Raw genomic sequence first — 16,872 nt, forward strand, 5'->3', positions numbered from 1 at the left:
GCAAATGAATTAATGTGATATACCATATTTATAAAATGAAGGCTAAAAATATGATCATATAAAATAGATGCAGAAAAAGAATTTGATAAAATCCAGCTCTGGTTTGTAATAAAAAATTTGAGCAAACTGGGAATAGAGGAAACACACCTCAACATAATAAAGGCCATATATCACAAAGCTACAGCTAATATCATACTCATGGGCAAAACCTAAAACCATTTCCCTTAAGATCAAGAACAAGACAGGGATGTCCACTTTGAACACTCTTATTCAACACTAGTGGCCCAGTGCAAGAAATTTGTGCAGGAGGGGGGGAGATGTTTCTCAGCCCGGCCTGCACCCTCTCCAATCTGGGACCCATTAAAGGATGTCCGACTACCGGTTTACAGGGATCAGGCCTAAACTGGCAGTCGGACATCCCTCTTGCAATCCGGGACTGCTGGATCCTAACTGCTCACCTGCCTGCCTGCCTGCCTGATTGCTCCTAACCACTCTGCCTGCTGGCCTGCTCGCTCCCAACTGCCCCCCACCGCTGGCCTGCTCACCCCCAAATGCCTCCCCCCCCTCCAGCCTGATCACCTCCAACTGCTCCCTGTGCCAGCCTGCTCACCCCCAACTGCCCTGCCCCTGCTGGCCTGCTCACTCCAAACAAGACAGGGATGTCCACTTTGAACACTCTTATTCAACATAGCACTGTAAGTCTTAGCCACAGTAATCAGATAAGAAAAAAATAAAATAAAATACATCAAAAATAGAAATAGAAGCCCTAACCGGTTTGGCTCAGTGGATAGAGTGTTGGCCTGTGGACTAAAGGGTCCCAGGTTCAATTCCAGTGGTTGCGGGCACATCTCCAGTAGGGGGTGTGCAGGAGGAAGCTGATCGATATTTCTCTCTCATCGATGTTTCTAACTCTCTATTCCTCTCCCTTCCTCTCTGTAAAAGTCAATAAAATATATTTTTAAAAAATAGAAATAGAAGTAAAACTAATTATTTTCAGATAACATGATACTGTATATACAGTACTCTAAAGATTCCACCAAAAAACTAATAGAAATGATAAGTGAATTCAGTACAATAGCAGGATACTAAATTCATTTTCAGAAATTGGTTTCATTTTTATACACCAACTAGAGGCATATAAAATTCATGCAGGGAGGGGGTGTCCCTCAGCCCAGCCTGCACCCTATCTAATCTGGGACCCCTCGAGGGATGTCCGACTGCCCTCTCCCAATCCAGGACTGCTGGCTCCCAACTGCTCGCCTGCCTGCCTTCCTGATTGCCCCTAACCGCTTCTGCCTGCCCGCCTGATCACCCCCTAACCACTTTGCTGTCAGCCTGACTGATGCCTAAGTCCTCCCCTACCAGCCTGTTTGCCCCCAACTTCCCTCCTCTGCCAGCCTGGTCAACCCTAACTGCCCTCCCCTGCAGGCCTGGTCCCTTCCAACTGCCCTCCCCTGCTGGCCATCTTGTGGTGGCCATCTTGTCTCCAAATGGGGGCAGGATCTTTGACCACATGGGGGCAGCCATCTTGTGTGTTGTAGTGATGGTCAATTTGCATATTACTCTTTTATTAGATAGGATAGAGGCCTGGTGCATAGGTGGAGCCAGCTGGTTTGCCCTGCAGGGTGTCCCAGATCAGGGTGGGGGTTCCCTTGGGGCATGGGGCGACCTGGGCGAGGGGCCTGTGGTGGTTTGCAGGCCAGCCACGCCCCCTGGTGACCCAAGTGGAGGCCCTGGTATCTGGAATTTATTTATCTTCTATAATTGAAACTTTGTAGCCTGGAGTGGAGGCCTGAGCCGTCCAGGGCTGCAGAAGCTTGGCTTCCTCCATCGCCCAGGGCAACCCTAGCCTCCTGCTCTTCCAACTCAGTGGCTGCCGCCATTTCTGTTGGAATTTATTTACCTTCTATAATTGAAACTTTGTACTCTTGAGTGGAGGCCTGGGCCCGCCAGGGTATGTGGAAAGCTTGGCTTCCTCCATAGCCAGGGAAACCCAAGCCTCCCTCCTGCTCTCTGTGACTGCAGCCATCTTGGTTGGGGTTAATTTACATACTCGCTCTGATTGGCTGGTGGGCATGGCTTGTGGTTGTGGCAGAGTGATGGTTAATTTGCATATTACTCTTTTATTAGATAGGATAATGAACTATCAGAAGACAAAATTAAGAAAACAATCCATTTATAATTGCATAAAAATATAAAGTATCTAGGAATAAATTTAAATATGGAGATAAAAGACATGTACTTGGAAAATTATAAAATATTGAAGAAAGAAATTGAAAAAAGATACAAATAGCCCTAACTGGTTTGTTCAGTAGATAGAGCATCGGCCTGTGGACTGAAAGGTCCCAGGTTCGATTCCAGTCAAGGGCATGTACCTTGGTTGTGGGAACATCCCCAGTAGAAGGTGTGCAGGAGGCAGCTGATGGATGTTTCTCTCTCATCGATGTTTCTAACTCTCTATCCCTCTCCCTTCTGCTCTGTAAAAAAATTAATAAAATATATATTTTTTAAAAAGATACAAATAAATGGAGATATATATATATATATCATGTTCATGGATAGGAAGAATTAACATCATTAAAATGTCCATTTTACCCAAAGCAATCTATATATTTAATGCAATTCCTATCAAAACACCAATGGCATTTTTAATATAAGTAGAATAAATAATCCCAAAATGTATGTGGACCCACAAATACCCTGAATAACCACAGCAATCTTAAGAAAGAAGAACCAGGTTTGAGGTATCACACTGCCTATTATCAAACTATACTATAATACTATAGTAATCAAAACAGCATGGTTTGATTATATTTGCATATAAACACATATAGATCAATGGAACAGAATAGGGAGTCTAGAAATAAACACACATGTATATGGTCAATTAATGTCCTATATAATAAAAGGCTAATATGCATATTGTCCCTTCGGGAGTTTGACTGGAAGACTGGTAGTTCGATCACTCACTATGACATACGCTGACCACCAAGGGGGTGGCTGGAACATAGTGGGTGACCAGTAGCAGTGGCGGGGCACTGAGGGAGCGAGGGAAGGAGGAGGTGGGGAGGCCAGGAGGCAGGGAACCTGATCCGCCCTGATCACTGGCCAGGCCTAGGGACCCTACCCATGCATGAATTTCATGTACCGGGTCTCTAGTATAACAAAAGAGGCAAGAACATACAATGGAGTAGACAGTCTATTCAATAAAAGGTGTTGGGAAAATTGGACATATGCATACAAAAAAATTTAAACTATACCACTTTCTTATGCCATATATAAGAATAAACTCTAATGTAGTACTCAAAACTATAAAATTCCTAGAAGAAAATGTAAATCAACAAATAGGTATTGGCGAGGATGTGGAGAAAGGGAACCTTCATGTACTGTTGTTGGGAATGCAGATTCGTGTAACTACCATAAAAAACATTATGGAGTTTCTTCAAAAAATTAAAAATGGAATTGCCTTATGACCCAGTGACTCCATTTCTGGGAATTACAATAGTCAAGTTATGGAAGAAACCCAAGTCCCCATAAATAGATGAGTGTATAAAAATAATGTGATATATAGTATATACACAATAGAATATTACTTGGCCATAAAAAAGAATAAAATCGTACCATTTGTGACAGCATGGGCAAAACTAGAGGGTATTATGCTAAATGACATAAGTTAGAGAAACACAAATACCATATGATTTCATGTACATATGGAATGTAAAGAGCAAAATAAACGAATAAACAAAACAGAAACAGACTGGTAGATACTGAGATCACACTGATGGTTGCCAGCGGGAAGTGGGTAGGGGAACTGGATGAAAAAGGTGAAGGGAATAAGAAGTATAAATTGGTAGTCACAAAATAGTCATGGGATGCAATGTACAGCATAGAGAGTAGTGTCAATAATCTTGTGTGGTGCCAAGTGGATAACTGAAATATAGGGGCACCATGTTGTAAAGTATACGATTATCTAATTGCTATATTGTACACCTGAAACTAATACAAAATAATATTGAATGTAAACTATAATTGAAAACCTTTTAAAAAGAGAAAATATATGAATGAAAAATATATCACTGGTAAAAGCAAACAAACAGTAAAGGTAGTGGATTAACCACATATAAAGTTACTATAAAGGCCAAGAGACAAAAGTAGTAAAATAATCTATATCTACAAGAATTAGTTAAGAGATAAATGAAATGTAAATATGTAAACTATGACAGCAAATGCATATAATGTGGGTGCAGAGGTAGAAACATGTTTCTTTTTAAATGCATTCAAGCATGAGTTGCCATCAAGTTAAAATACTGCTATATACATAGGTTCTTTTTTATGAACCTCATGGTAACCCAAACCCAAAACCTATGATACACAAAAATTAAGAAAAAGGGATCCAAACAGAACATAAAGAAAGTAATCAATCACACGGGAAAAGGCAAAATTACATACTTACCAATAATTATTTTAAATTTAAATGAAAAAAATGCTTCAACTAAAGGCATATGATGGATAAAAAATCAAGACCCATATATATGCCACTTGCAATAGACTTGCTTCACATCTAAGATGCAGACTGTAAGTGAAGACATAAAAAAATATATTCCATGCAAATTAAAATAAAAAGAAACCTGGGGCAGCAATATTTATATTAGACAAGATACACTTTAAAAGAAAGATTGTGACAAGAGACAAAGAAGTGAATTTATATTAAATTATTTTAATAAAACTAAAATTATATAAAGCATCTTTTCTGACTATAAAGGTATGAAACTAGAAATCAATTACAAGAAATATGGAAAAACACAAACATGTAGAAGCCAAACAACATACTACTAAACAACCAATGGGTCAATGAAGTCAAAGAGAAATTTTTAAAAAACATATTGAAATAAATGAAAATAAAAACATAATGATCCAAAAATGTATGGCTATAGCAAAAACAGTTCTAAGAAGGGGGTTTATGGTAATATAGGCCTACCACAAGGAACAAGATCTCAAATAATCTAACTTTACACCTAAAGGAACCAGAAAAAGTTAGTAGAAGGAGAAAATAATAAAAATCAGAGTGGAAATAAAATAGAGACTAAAAAACAATGAAAGAGATGATGGAAACTAAGAACTAGTTATTAAACCTTTAATCAGACTCATTCAGAAAAAAAAGAGGTTCCAAATAAATAAAAGCAGAAATTAAAGAGAAATTACTACTGAAATACAAAGTATCATAAGCTATTACTACAAACATTATATGCCAACATATTGAACAACATAGAAGGAATAAATTTCTAAAAACATGCAATCTTCCAAGACTAAATCATGAGGAAATAGAAAATCTAAACAGAATGGTTCCTAATAATCTATACTAATAAAAGGATAATATGCAAATGGTCGGGACACCCTCACACATGACGACCGATCAGCAGGAGGATGCATGCACAGCAGGCACGGGTGGGCGGGGACTTGCAGCATTGGGGACTTGTGTCACACCATCACAATTCATCATCAGGAGGCCTGGGGCCCAGTGGAGGCCTTCGCACAGCTCCACTGGGGATCCAGAGGACTCCACGAGGGCCAGCCCAGTGGAGGCCTCCGAGCAGCGAGGCCTGGGGGGTGCCACGGCTCTGCGCTGAGCAGAGGAGGGACCGTTGGCTCTGGTCTACCTCTTTGGGGCAATCCACTGAGGAATCCCAGGTAGGTGAGTGGGCTCTACCTCTTTGGGGCAATGGATTACGGGGCTCCCACACTGTGACAGGGCACAGGCCGGGCTGGGGGAACCCCACCCACCCCGAGTGCACAAATATCATGCACCGGGCCACTAGTCTATAATAATAAAATTGTAATATGCTAATTAGATGGGACGTCCTAACGGATGACCTTCCGGATGAAGCAGGAGCTGTGAGAGAAGCCTGGGTCCTCAGTGCCTACTGGTGGCTGGAGGTAAGCCTAGGTCCTGACTGCCAAAGGAAAGCTGGTGCTGGAAGCCAGAGGAAGGAAGGCACACTCTTGCACCAATTTCATGCATTGGGCCTCTAGTCCTACACTAGAGGCCCGGAGCACGAAATTCGTGCACGGAGGGGGGGGAGGCGGTGTGTCCCTCAGCCCAGCCTGCACCCTCTCCAATCTGGGACCCCTCGAGGAATGTCTGAGTGCCCATTGGGATCGGGCCTAAACGGGCAGTCGGACATCCCTCTCACAATCCAGGACTGCTGGCTCCCAACCGATCACCTGCCTGCCTGATTGCCCCTAACCGCTCTGCCTGCCTGCCTGCTCACCCCCTAACCACTCCACTGCCAGCCTGATCGATGCCTAACCGCTCTCCTGCCTGGCTGCCTGATTTCCCCTAACTGCTTCTGCCTGCCAGCCTAATCACCCCCTAACCACTCCCTTGCCAGCCTGATCGACGCCTAACTGCTCCCCTGCCGGCCCGATTGCCCCTAACTGCCCTCCCCTGATGGTTCAGTCACCCCTAACTGCCCTCCCTTGCCAGCCTGGTCACCTCTAACTGCCCTCCCCTGCTGGCCTGATCACCCACAACTTCCCTCCCCTGCCAGCCATCTTGTGGTGGCCATCTTGTGTCCACATGGGGATGGCCATCTTTGACCACATGGGGGCAGCCATCTTGTGTGTTGGAGTGATGGTCAATTTGCATATTACCCCTTTATTGTATAGGATAATAAAAGGGTAATATGTAAATTACCATCACTCTGCGACACCCACGATTGGGCCAGCGGGAGGCGTAGGGGGCGGGACTCAGGGTGGCCGGGGTGGCCAATTGGGCCGGCGGGATGCTGAGCTCACGTCGCCAGCGGCAGTGCAAGCTCAGCGTCTGCGCCATGGCTGTGCTGCGGCACAGAAGGGGCCGCTGGGGCAGCGAGCCCACGTCCTGCTGTGGACCATCAAAAGCGGGGAGCGAAAGCCAGGAGCTGTGTGTCCGCTCTAGCACCAGTGGATCCCCTGCCATCAAAAGCAGGGAGCAGGCTGCTAGCAGTGTCCGCGGAGTGTGCTAGGCTTTGCAGGGCAGTGGATATGGCCTGGATGGCAGGTTAGGACTAGGGGACCCTACACGTGCATGATTTAATCATGCACTGGGCCTCTAATCTATATAATAAAAGCCTAAGCGACCTTTACAGCAGAACAACTAGAACGACTGGTTGCTATGATGCACAATGACCACTAGGGGGCAGACACTCATCGCAGGAGCTACCCCCTGGTGGTCAGTGTGTTCCCACAGGGGGAGCGCTGCTCAGCCAGAAGCTAGGCTTACAGCTGGCGAACACAGCAGCAGTAGTGGGAGCCTCTCCCGCCTCTGCGGCAGCGCTAAAGAGCAGCAATCCAAGAGTTAAGGAGCAGCAAGCAGGCAGGCGGTAAGAAGCGAGGGGTCCTGGACTGCAAGAGAGATGTCCACCTGCCGGCTTAGGCCTGCTCCCCATGGGCCTAAGCCGGAAGTCGGACATACCCTGAGGGGTCCTGGACTGTGAGAGGGCTCAGGCCGGGCTGAGGGGGACCCCCCTTTTGTTCACTGGGTCTCTAGTGAATAAATAATGAAAAAAACTCCCAACATACTAAAGTCCAGGATCAAACAACTTCACAAGTGAATTCCAACAAATATGTAAAGAAAAGTTAATAGCTATCCTAAACTATTCCAAAAAGTGGAAGAGAAAGGAACACTTCCAAACACATTGTTCAAGGCTAGTATTAACAAGACACTAACAAAAGAATCCATAGGCCAATATCCTTGATGAACACAGATTCAAAAATCTGCAATGAAATATTAGTAAACCTTATTCAACAATACTTTAAAAGAATCATAAACCATGATTTAGTAGGATATTCTAGGGATGCAAGGATGGCTCCATGTCCATAAATCCATTAATGTGATACACCACATTAACAAAATGATAACTAAGTATCAGATGATCAACTCAAGAGATGCAGAAAAAGCTTTTGATAAAATTAAACATTCACTTATGATAAACACTCTTAAAGTGTGTATAGAGTGAATATGCCTCAACATAAAAAAGGCCATATGTGATAAACATATAGCTAACATCATACTCAACAGTGAAAATATGAAAGTTTTTCCTCTAAGATAAGGAACAAGAAAAGTATGCCCCATCTTCCACTTTTATTCAACACAGAACTGGAATTTCTAACCACAGCAATCAGAAAAGAAACATATATAAAAGGCACCCAATTTGGAAAGAAAAAGTAAAATTTACTGTTTGTAGATGATAGATTATGTTAGAAAATGTTTCACCACAAACTATTAGAACTAATACATTCAGTAGCTTTGCAGGACACAAAATTAATATACAGAAATCTGTCGCATTCCTATAAACTAAAAACAAACTATCAAAAGGAGAAATTATAAAAACAATTCTATCAAAAAGAATAAAATACCTAGAAATAAACAACCAAGGAGTGAAACAAATATAATCTGAAACTATAAGACACTGAAAAAAGAAATTGAAGATGACACAAATAAATGGAAAGATATATAATGTTCATGAACTGGAAGACTTAACATTATTACAATGTCCATACTACCCAAAGCAATCTACAGAGTCAATGTAATCCCTATCAAAGTACCAATGAGATTTTTCACAGAAAAACAAATCACAGAATTCTAGAACAAATAAGCCAAAAATTTGTATGGAGCAACAAAATACCCCAAATAGTCAAAGCGATCTTGAGAAAGAACAACAAAACTGAAAGTATCACACATCCTGATTTCAAACTATATTACAAAGCTACAGTAATCAAAACAGTATGGTACTGGCAAAAATAGAAACATAAACCAATGGGAGAGAAGAGAGCACCCAGAAATAAACTCATGTTTATATGACAAAGAAGGCAAGAATATATAATGGGGAAAACACAGTCTTTTCAATAAATGGTATTGAAAAAAATGGATAGATACATGCAAAAAAAAAATGACAGGACCACTTTCTCACGCCATATACAAAAATAAACTCAAAATAGATTAAAGACTAGCATGTAAGAACCGAAGCCATAAAATTTCTAGAAAAAAAACACAGGTAGTAAACTCTTTGACAATGCTCTTAGCAATATTTTTATGGATCTGTCTCTTCAGGCAAGGGCAATAAAAGAAGAATAAACAAATGAGATTACAACAAACTAAACACTTTTGCAGCACAGTGAAGGAAATCATCACTAAAACAAAAAGACAACTTACTGAATGGCAGAGGATATTTTCAAACAGTGTATCTCATAAGGGGTTAATATCCAAAATATATAAAGAACACATATAATACACTATCAAAAAAAATCCAATTAAAAATAGGGAGAGGGTGCCCTGGTCAGTGTGGCTAAATGTTAGACTGTCAGCCCATGGACCAAAGGGTCATAGGTTCAATTCCTGATCAAGTGTATGTGCCTGTATTGTGGGTTTGATCCCTGGCCCCAGTCAGGGTGGGGTGTGTCCAGGAGGCAACCAATTGATGTGTCTCACATCGATGTTTCTCTCTCTCTCTCTCTCTCTCCTCTCTCTCTCTCTCTCTCTCTCTCTTTCTTTTTTTCCTCCTTCTCCCACCCACCATCCCTCCTCTCACACTCTCTCCTTCCACTCGCTCTTAAAAAAAATTAATGGAAAAAATATCCTTGGGTAACAATAATAACAGCAATAACAACAACAATAAAATAGGCAGGGGACCTAAATAGACATTTTTCCAAAAAAGATATACAAAAGGCCAACAGACATGGAAAGATACTCAATATCATGAATCATCAGATAAATATAATCAAAACCACAATGAGATGTCACATCACACCTGTCAAAATTGCTTATAAAAAAGACAACGAATAACAATTGTTGGCAAGGATGCAGAGAAAAGGGTACCTTTGTGAACTGTTGGTGGAAATGTTAACTGCTGCAACCACTATAGAAAACAGTATGAAGGTTCTCCAAAGAATTAAAAATAGTATTACCATCTGATCTCTGATCCAGAAATTCTACTTCTGGGTATTATTGGAAGAAAACAAAAACACTAATTTGAAAAAATACATGCACCCCTATGTTCACTGCAATATTATTTACAATAGCCAAGATACAGTAGCAAACTATATGTCCACTGAATGATAAATGAATAAAGATGTGGTGTATATATATTCACACACACATACACACATACACATATAATGGGATATTAGTAATAAAAAAGAATTAAATCTTGCCATTTGAGACAACATGGATGTTTTTCTAAGTGAAATAAGTCTGACAGATAAAGACAAATATTATTTCACTTATATCTGGTATCTAAAATGTAATATAAACAAACAAAACAAAACAAAACAGATTGATAGATACAAAAGAACAAACTGATGGTTGCTGAAGAAAGTGGGGGAAATGAGCAAACAGGTGAAGGGGATTAGAGGTACAAATTTCCAGTTACATATAAGTTATGGTGATATAATATACAGCATATAAAATATAATCAATAATATTGCAATAATTTTGTATGGTGACAGATGGTTACTAGACTTAAGGTGGTGGTCATTTTGTAAGGTATTTAAATATACACCTGTAACTAATATAATATTGTTAAGTCACCTATTCTTTTAAAAAAAACAAAAATAAAAGGACTTCAGTTTGAGATGTAGAGAAGTAAAAGCAACTTTGAATTCAAGACTCCGAACCTTCATGATTTTAACTACATATTAAAGTTACCTTAAACTACATGACAGTAAAGTACCTCCCCAAAAAATGACCTTGATGATATTCAAAGAGATTTATTACACAGAAATGTGCTTTTTCTAATGAACACTGGGAGGGGCAGCAGAGATGCATTATAAAGGGGCATGAAAAAACTACTGTGGGTGATAGATATACTCATTATCTTGATTTAAGTGATGATTTTATGGTAATATGTCAAAATTTATCACACTGTACACTTTAAATATGTACAGTTTGTAAAGTTTCAATTATGCCTCAATAACAATATAAATTTACATATATTTAAAAAAACAGCTAACTACTATAGAAAAGGGCAGAGAGATATGAGGCATTTTATTTTATTTTATTTTATTTACCTGAGATCTCTTGGGGTCAATAAATTGAGAAATCTTGTAAACAATGTCATCAAATGTCAGACCAGGTAAGGAGTTCCCATGAGCATCTTTCACTTTTCGTAAGAAATCTGTAAGCTCCTTTCTGGAATAGATAAAGGAAAGAGCAGTGGTGATTTTCCTTGCTGCGATGAGGATGTGTTCCCCAAACAAAATATAAAATCCTCGTGTATGATCTTTGATCTAAAAAGTGATCACAAGTCCAACTGCATTTACCTTAAACCATAATGAAAGGCCCTAATGTTTTATTAAGATACTAAATGTGTTATTTAAGATATTAAAAATATATTTTAACTGTGTTTGAAAGCTCACTGTGTGAAATCTGTTACCTACTTATTTATGTACTGGACTCTTTATATAACATCTCTCAAACCTCTCTTGCTGGGACTAAATATTCCTTTTTTTACTATATTGGTCTTTCTTTCCTTTATCACTCTGGACAGTTTTACTTTTGTAAAACTCAGACACAGTAAATAAATATTAAATAGAATAGGAAAGCAAATATTAAAACACAAATGTTTTTAAAACCCTAAGAATATTTTAATTGATAAGTTCTTTTTCAATTCTTATGGTCCACTGACCCAAAGTCTGCACATACATTTTTGGTACAATAATAACAACTATATTACAATTCTATTAACGATTCATGGTAGTATTTATAAAAATATAATCTACCCTGAAGCATAACAGTATGTACATTAAATAAAAGTAAAAATACTGGTGAAACAAGAATTATTTCCTTGGATATGACAGTAAAGAGAAAAGAAACTTCATTTCTTAAAGGGTAGAATTAATTATCTTTCTACTAAAGTCAGAACTGTGAAAAGAACGGTAAAGTTATGATTTCTTGCATTTAACTCTGTTGCCTAATAAAGAAACTGTAAGGACCCTCAATGAAATTAAGAAAATAGGAAAGCAAAATCTGATCAAGTTTGGGTTTATATGGCATACTATCAACTTAAAATTCACATTGGAAATAGGTTATTAAGATAATTATTGAAGCTGGTGGCATTAAAATTGGATAAGTTTACAACTAGTTGCACTTTCAGTTAATGAGCAAAGCTAAATTTAAAAATGCATTATCTCATGACTTATCCCTAATAACTTCAGTGAAGAGGTTTAGCATTTATACCGAACACAATCCCTTCTTGATACATTTCATTTTCCTTACCAAGGCCCTGGTAAGGAAAGATCTGTAAAGTGTGTGTGTGTGTATGTGATATGTTTCTCTGAAATACTTCATTGCTGTAATTATGACTACAAACTGTAGAGTATGATCTGTACTCACTAGTAAATATAAACTAAGGTACCTGGTCTGTTGTGGAAAAGCATTTTTCAATCTGTCTATAATCCTCTCCCAATTCATCATGGGAGGATCACTTTCCAGACCTGCACCAGGAGACACAGCCTTTCCCACAGGTGCCGGCATAGTCCAGGTTAGGCCAGACATCTGTAAGAAAAACAAGAGTTATAAACTATCAGCTTCAATTACTAGGAAGTAATTCCATGCCAACATATTTCTATACTTCAGAAAATGGATATAATAAAGAAGAGGAATATTGATATGCTTGTACCCTTTTTATTTTTTTCCTCAACAATATTTCTAATTGTTTACATTACCCTTATTTTAAAAATGGGACATAATAGTCTCAGTAATTACAAACATATACAGAAATACATATAGGGTATTTATTTCTGTATATACAGAAAAAGGTCTGTAAGTTATAAAGCAATCTGTAAATAGTGATTATTTCCTAGGATTCAATTGCAGGGTAATTTTGCTTCCTGCTTTGTGTATTTCTTTATCATATACTGGAGGCTCGATGCATGGAATTCATGCAAGGGGCTCAGCCCTCGCAGTCGCGGTGGCTTGCCTCAGCCCTTGCAACTGCAGCCGGCAGCTTGCCTTGGCTTCATTTGGAAGGTCATTTGGCTGTCTGGTCTAATTAGCATATTATTATTATAGATTTTGTATATATTTGTGTATTTCTATATTATTTGCTGTTTTATGATTAGCATTTACTACTTTATAATTAGAAAAATAATAAAATTGAATTTTCAAACAACTAAGTAAAGATGAGAATACTACTAGAATGTCTACCCAATGTCTCATGAATGTTACAAAGGTGGAATGAAAATTGTAGTGACACCCCTGAGCCATGAAACCATAGAACAAAGTTTTTCCCATATTTTATGGTAGTTCCTTATTAGAACCATTAAGATTCTAATTGATATCAAATGAATATTTTTGGAGTGCTACTCTGATTACTACAATAATTATAAACATGGAGTCTTTTGCCTAACTTTCTACAGGTTATTTTCAAATATAAGGTTATTACTCACAAAAACTAACAACTACTAACAGCCATTAGTATAACTCATACAAAGCCTAGTAAGTGAGAGAAGGAGCAGGATACTGCCCAGAAATTGGGGTTCGCCTCAGTATCAAGCTTTTTCCTGACAGGAAGAGTAATTTTATTAGAAGGTTGAGGTAATTTAATGTTTTTTTCAATAAAATTTTATCATAGTTCCTTATAGAATGGTGCAGGAGCAAACCACATGAATAACACTGTAAAATCATGGTGATAAAAAGATGTGGTACTTAATTAACATATTTGTTTACAGAGAGGCAGCCTAAACAAAAATAAGCAGAGTTTCTTGGACTATATATTTCAAAGGGAGACTGTTAGCCATATGTAGGTACTAAAAGCTGATGAGAATATACTTATGGAAAAGTCTAAATTAGAAAAAATTTTCATTAATTATATTTAACACTAGAGGCCCGGTGCATGAAATTCATGCAAGAGTAGGCCTTCCTTCCCCTGGCTGCCAGCACCGGCTTCCTCTGGTACCTGGGACCCGGGCTTCCCTCACAGCCCTGGCTTTGTCCAGAAGGTCATCTGGAAGGGCATCCAGAAGGATGTCTGGTCTAATTAGCATTTTACGCTTTTCTATACTAATAAAAGCCTATGTGGTTGTCATGCACTCATACCATGATGCCCTCACGCCCTCATGCCATAACAATCTATCGCCAGGAGGCTGCATGTGCAGTGGGCGCGTGTGGGTGGGCAGGGACTTGACGCTGCATGTGTGGCACTGAGATGGGTCCCATGGCTCTGCACAGTGATGCCAGGGGTCCTGCAGCTCCACGCTATGCGGGGGCAGGTCCCAGTGGGACCCCTGGATCTGGCCTACTTCTTTGGGGCAGTCCATCGAGGAGCCCTGGAAGGGGCCTACCTCTTTGGGGAGATCGATTGCAGGTCTCCTGCACTGTGAGAGGGCACAGACCAGGCTGGGGAACACCCCCCCCCCCAAGTGCACAAATTTTGTCCACTGGGCCTCTAGTATTATTATAATCTTCTAGGAAAATATTTTTCTTTTAATAAAAATGTTTACCTTAACCAATATTATCCTATATAATAAAGAGGTGATATGCAAATTGACCCTCACGCCCTCACACAAGACGGCCGCCACCATGTGGTCAAAGATGGCTGCCACAAGATGGCCACAGGGGAGGGTAGTTGTGGGCGATCAGGCCAGCGAGGAGGGCAGTTAGGGGTGACCAGGCCAGCAGGGGAGGGCAGCTGGAGGTGACCAGGTCGGCAGGGGAGGGAATTTAGGAGCGACTGGGCCAATAGGAGAGGGCAGTTAGGGGCAACCAGGCCGGCAGGGGAGGGCAGTCATGGGTGACCAGGCTGGCAGGGGAAGGCAGTTGGGGGTTACTGGGCTGGCAGGGGAGGGCAGTTGGGGGCAATCGAGCTGGTAAGGGAGCAGTTAGACGTCGACAGGCTGGCAGGGGAGTGGTTAGGGGCGATCAGGAAGGCAGGCAGGTGGAAGCGGTTGTGAGCCAGCAGTCCTGCAATGTGAAAAGGATGTCTGACTGCCAGTTTAGACTGGCTGTCGGACATCCCTCGAGGGGTCCCAGATCGAAGAGGGTGCAGGTTGGGCTGAGGGACACCCGCCTCCAGTGCATAAATTTCATGCACCGGGCCTCTAGTAACTAATAATTCTATTCACTTTAAATTACTCTATGTGTCTTCAGGTTAGGAGAAGGCTTATCTAGCCATTTATAGATAGAAAGATTTATAACTTTACAGAATAATATGTTCCAAGGTGATGCTATTTATATTGTCTGTTTGGAGATAAACAGTGTCCTACTGAATATATACATGTGTGTGTTTAAATTTTTTCTTTAGTTTTATAGCATAATTTAGTTTGTTGTGACTTGGCTTCTTTGCTTTTCAACCTACCCATCAATCATGCTAAATATAAATTATCTATTAAAATATCAACCTACATGGCATTGGTGCCTGTTATAGAAGCAAAGAGTAACTGTAAAGATTTTCTACTATGAAAATATACTCAACTTCGTATCCATAAACAAAGCTATTATCAGTTAATGAAATAAATATGTAATGTCCTTAACAGTGATCATATTTATTCAATTATCATTCATTATCATCACCAGCAGCAGCAGCAGCAGCATCCTCATTTATCACATAAATGAAAAAATAGAAGACAGACATTCATTCTGGAAGTCCACGGTCATGATAAAGAACTAGTTAATATCTATTCCACCAAGAAGAGCTCTGTACCAGGGGGGGCCTCGGTTGGCCAGGTGCAGAGATGACTCCATGACAAATGGCAGGCATTTGAGGAACAGTGAGTATGGGTCTAAAGAAAGATTTTTTCACAAGGGGTCTTCCCAAGAACTGCTGCATCTAAAATAGAAACAGTAAAAAATAAAAACATCAATTCATATGAGCAATGATCTACAGTCAGAGAGCAATGTTTGGGGAAAAGACTGATTTAAAATTTAGTTACAAAGCACAATAGAAATAATGGTGTCATAACATTAGTTAAGTATATGAATAGTCAATAGCAGAGGGTAGTGAAATATACTAAAAAACATTGAGAGAGAGAAGAAAACAGAGTTCTAGTCCCACTTTTTTCCATCTAGCCGCATAATATTGGACATCAAGTTACTAATCTATAAGAGAGTTGGATTAGGTGAACTTTAAGGTCTCCTCCCAGATGGAATAATATAGAACTATGCAAAGGAGCTCCTCTGTGAGTACTGTCATTGTTGATGAGTGAGCAATACTGACATCAAATTCCACGAAAGAATCAAAGTTGTCTATAGATAATATGACTTTTACTATTCTGAATTGGAGAGATCTTGTACCACCTGATGGAATTCTGACTTTATGTTTAGCTCCATCCAAGGCCAGTAGTAAGTTAAAGTGGGGTGTGCTTGGAGGATAATGATTTGAAGACATGCTTATGTGTGTCTGCAATGACTTGAAGACACGCTTATGAGTGTTACTGCACTTCCCACAGAGTTGTGGAAAGCAAGCTCTTCTTAGCATCTACCAATAAGATGACTATCTTATGGACCACAGAAGAGGACAAATTTATTGAGCATCTATATGTTCCAAACCTAGTACAGGCATAAAGTAGGAGTTCAACTATTTGTTGAATTAAAAATTGAGTATAAGTATAGCTCTTAAGTAACTATCCTAAAACCAATAGGTAAAAGGTTAGTGAGGAACTTTTTGGATTGCTTTATAAAAATAAGGGTTGTAAAAGTAAGGGTAATTATAAATAAATTGGAAATATTATCAAGCTAGGTAAGAAAAAGAAATTTTGAGACAACGGGGTAATATAAAATTTAACTGGATATTATCTATAATAATAAAAGCATAACATGCTAATTAGACTGGACGTCCTTTTGGACGACCTTTCGGATGAAGCCAGAGCTGCAAGGGAAGCCCGGGTCCTAGGTGCCTG

At 39.8% G+C, this 16,872-nt stretch overlaps 1 protein-coding gene across 1 annotated transcript in view; it reads right to left on the reverse strand.

The window, feature by feature from the left end:
- Positions 1–16,872, reverse strand: part of DZIP3 (DAZ interacting zinc finger protein 3) — a 135,199-nt gene that overhangs the window by 12,718 nt on the left and 105,609 nt on the right. Inside the window, exons 27-29 of the mRNA XM_028153242.2 lie at positions 15,678–15,803; positions 12,393–12,532; positions 11,047–11,167 (exon numbers count right to left, since the gene is read on the reverse strand). Of these exons, the coding sequence (XP_028009043.2) occupies positions 11,047–11,167; positions 12,393–12,532; positions 15,678–15,803 (387 nt within the window). The remainder of the gene's footprint in view (positions 1–11,046; positions 11,168–12,392; positions 12,533–15,677; positions 15,804–16,872) is intronic.

This window comes from Eptesicus fuscus, chromosome 3, assembly GCF_027574615.1.
Source record: "Eptesicus fuscus isolate TK198812 chromosome 3, DD_ASM_mEF_20220401, whole genome shotgun sequence".
NCBI lineage: Eukaryota > Metazoa > Chordata > Mammalia > Chiroptera > Vespertilionidae > Eptesicus > Eptesicus fuscus.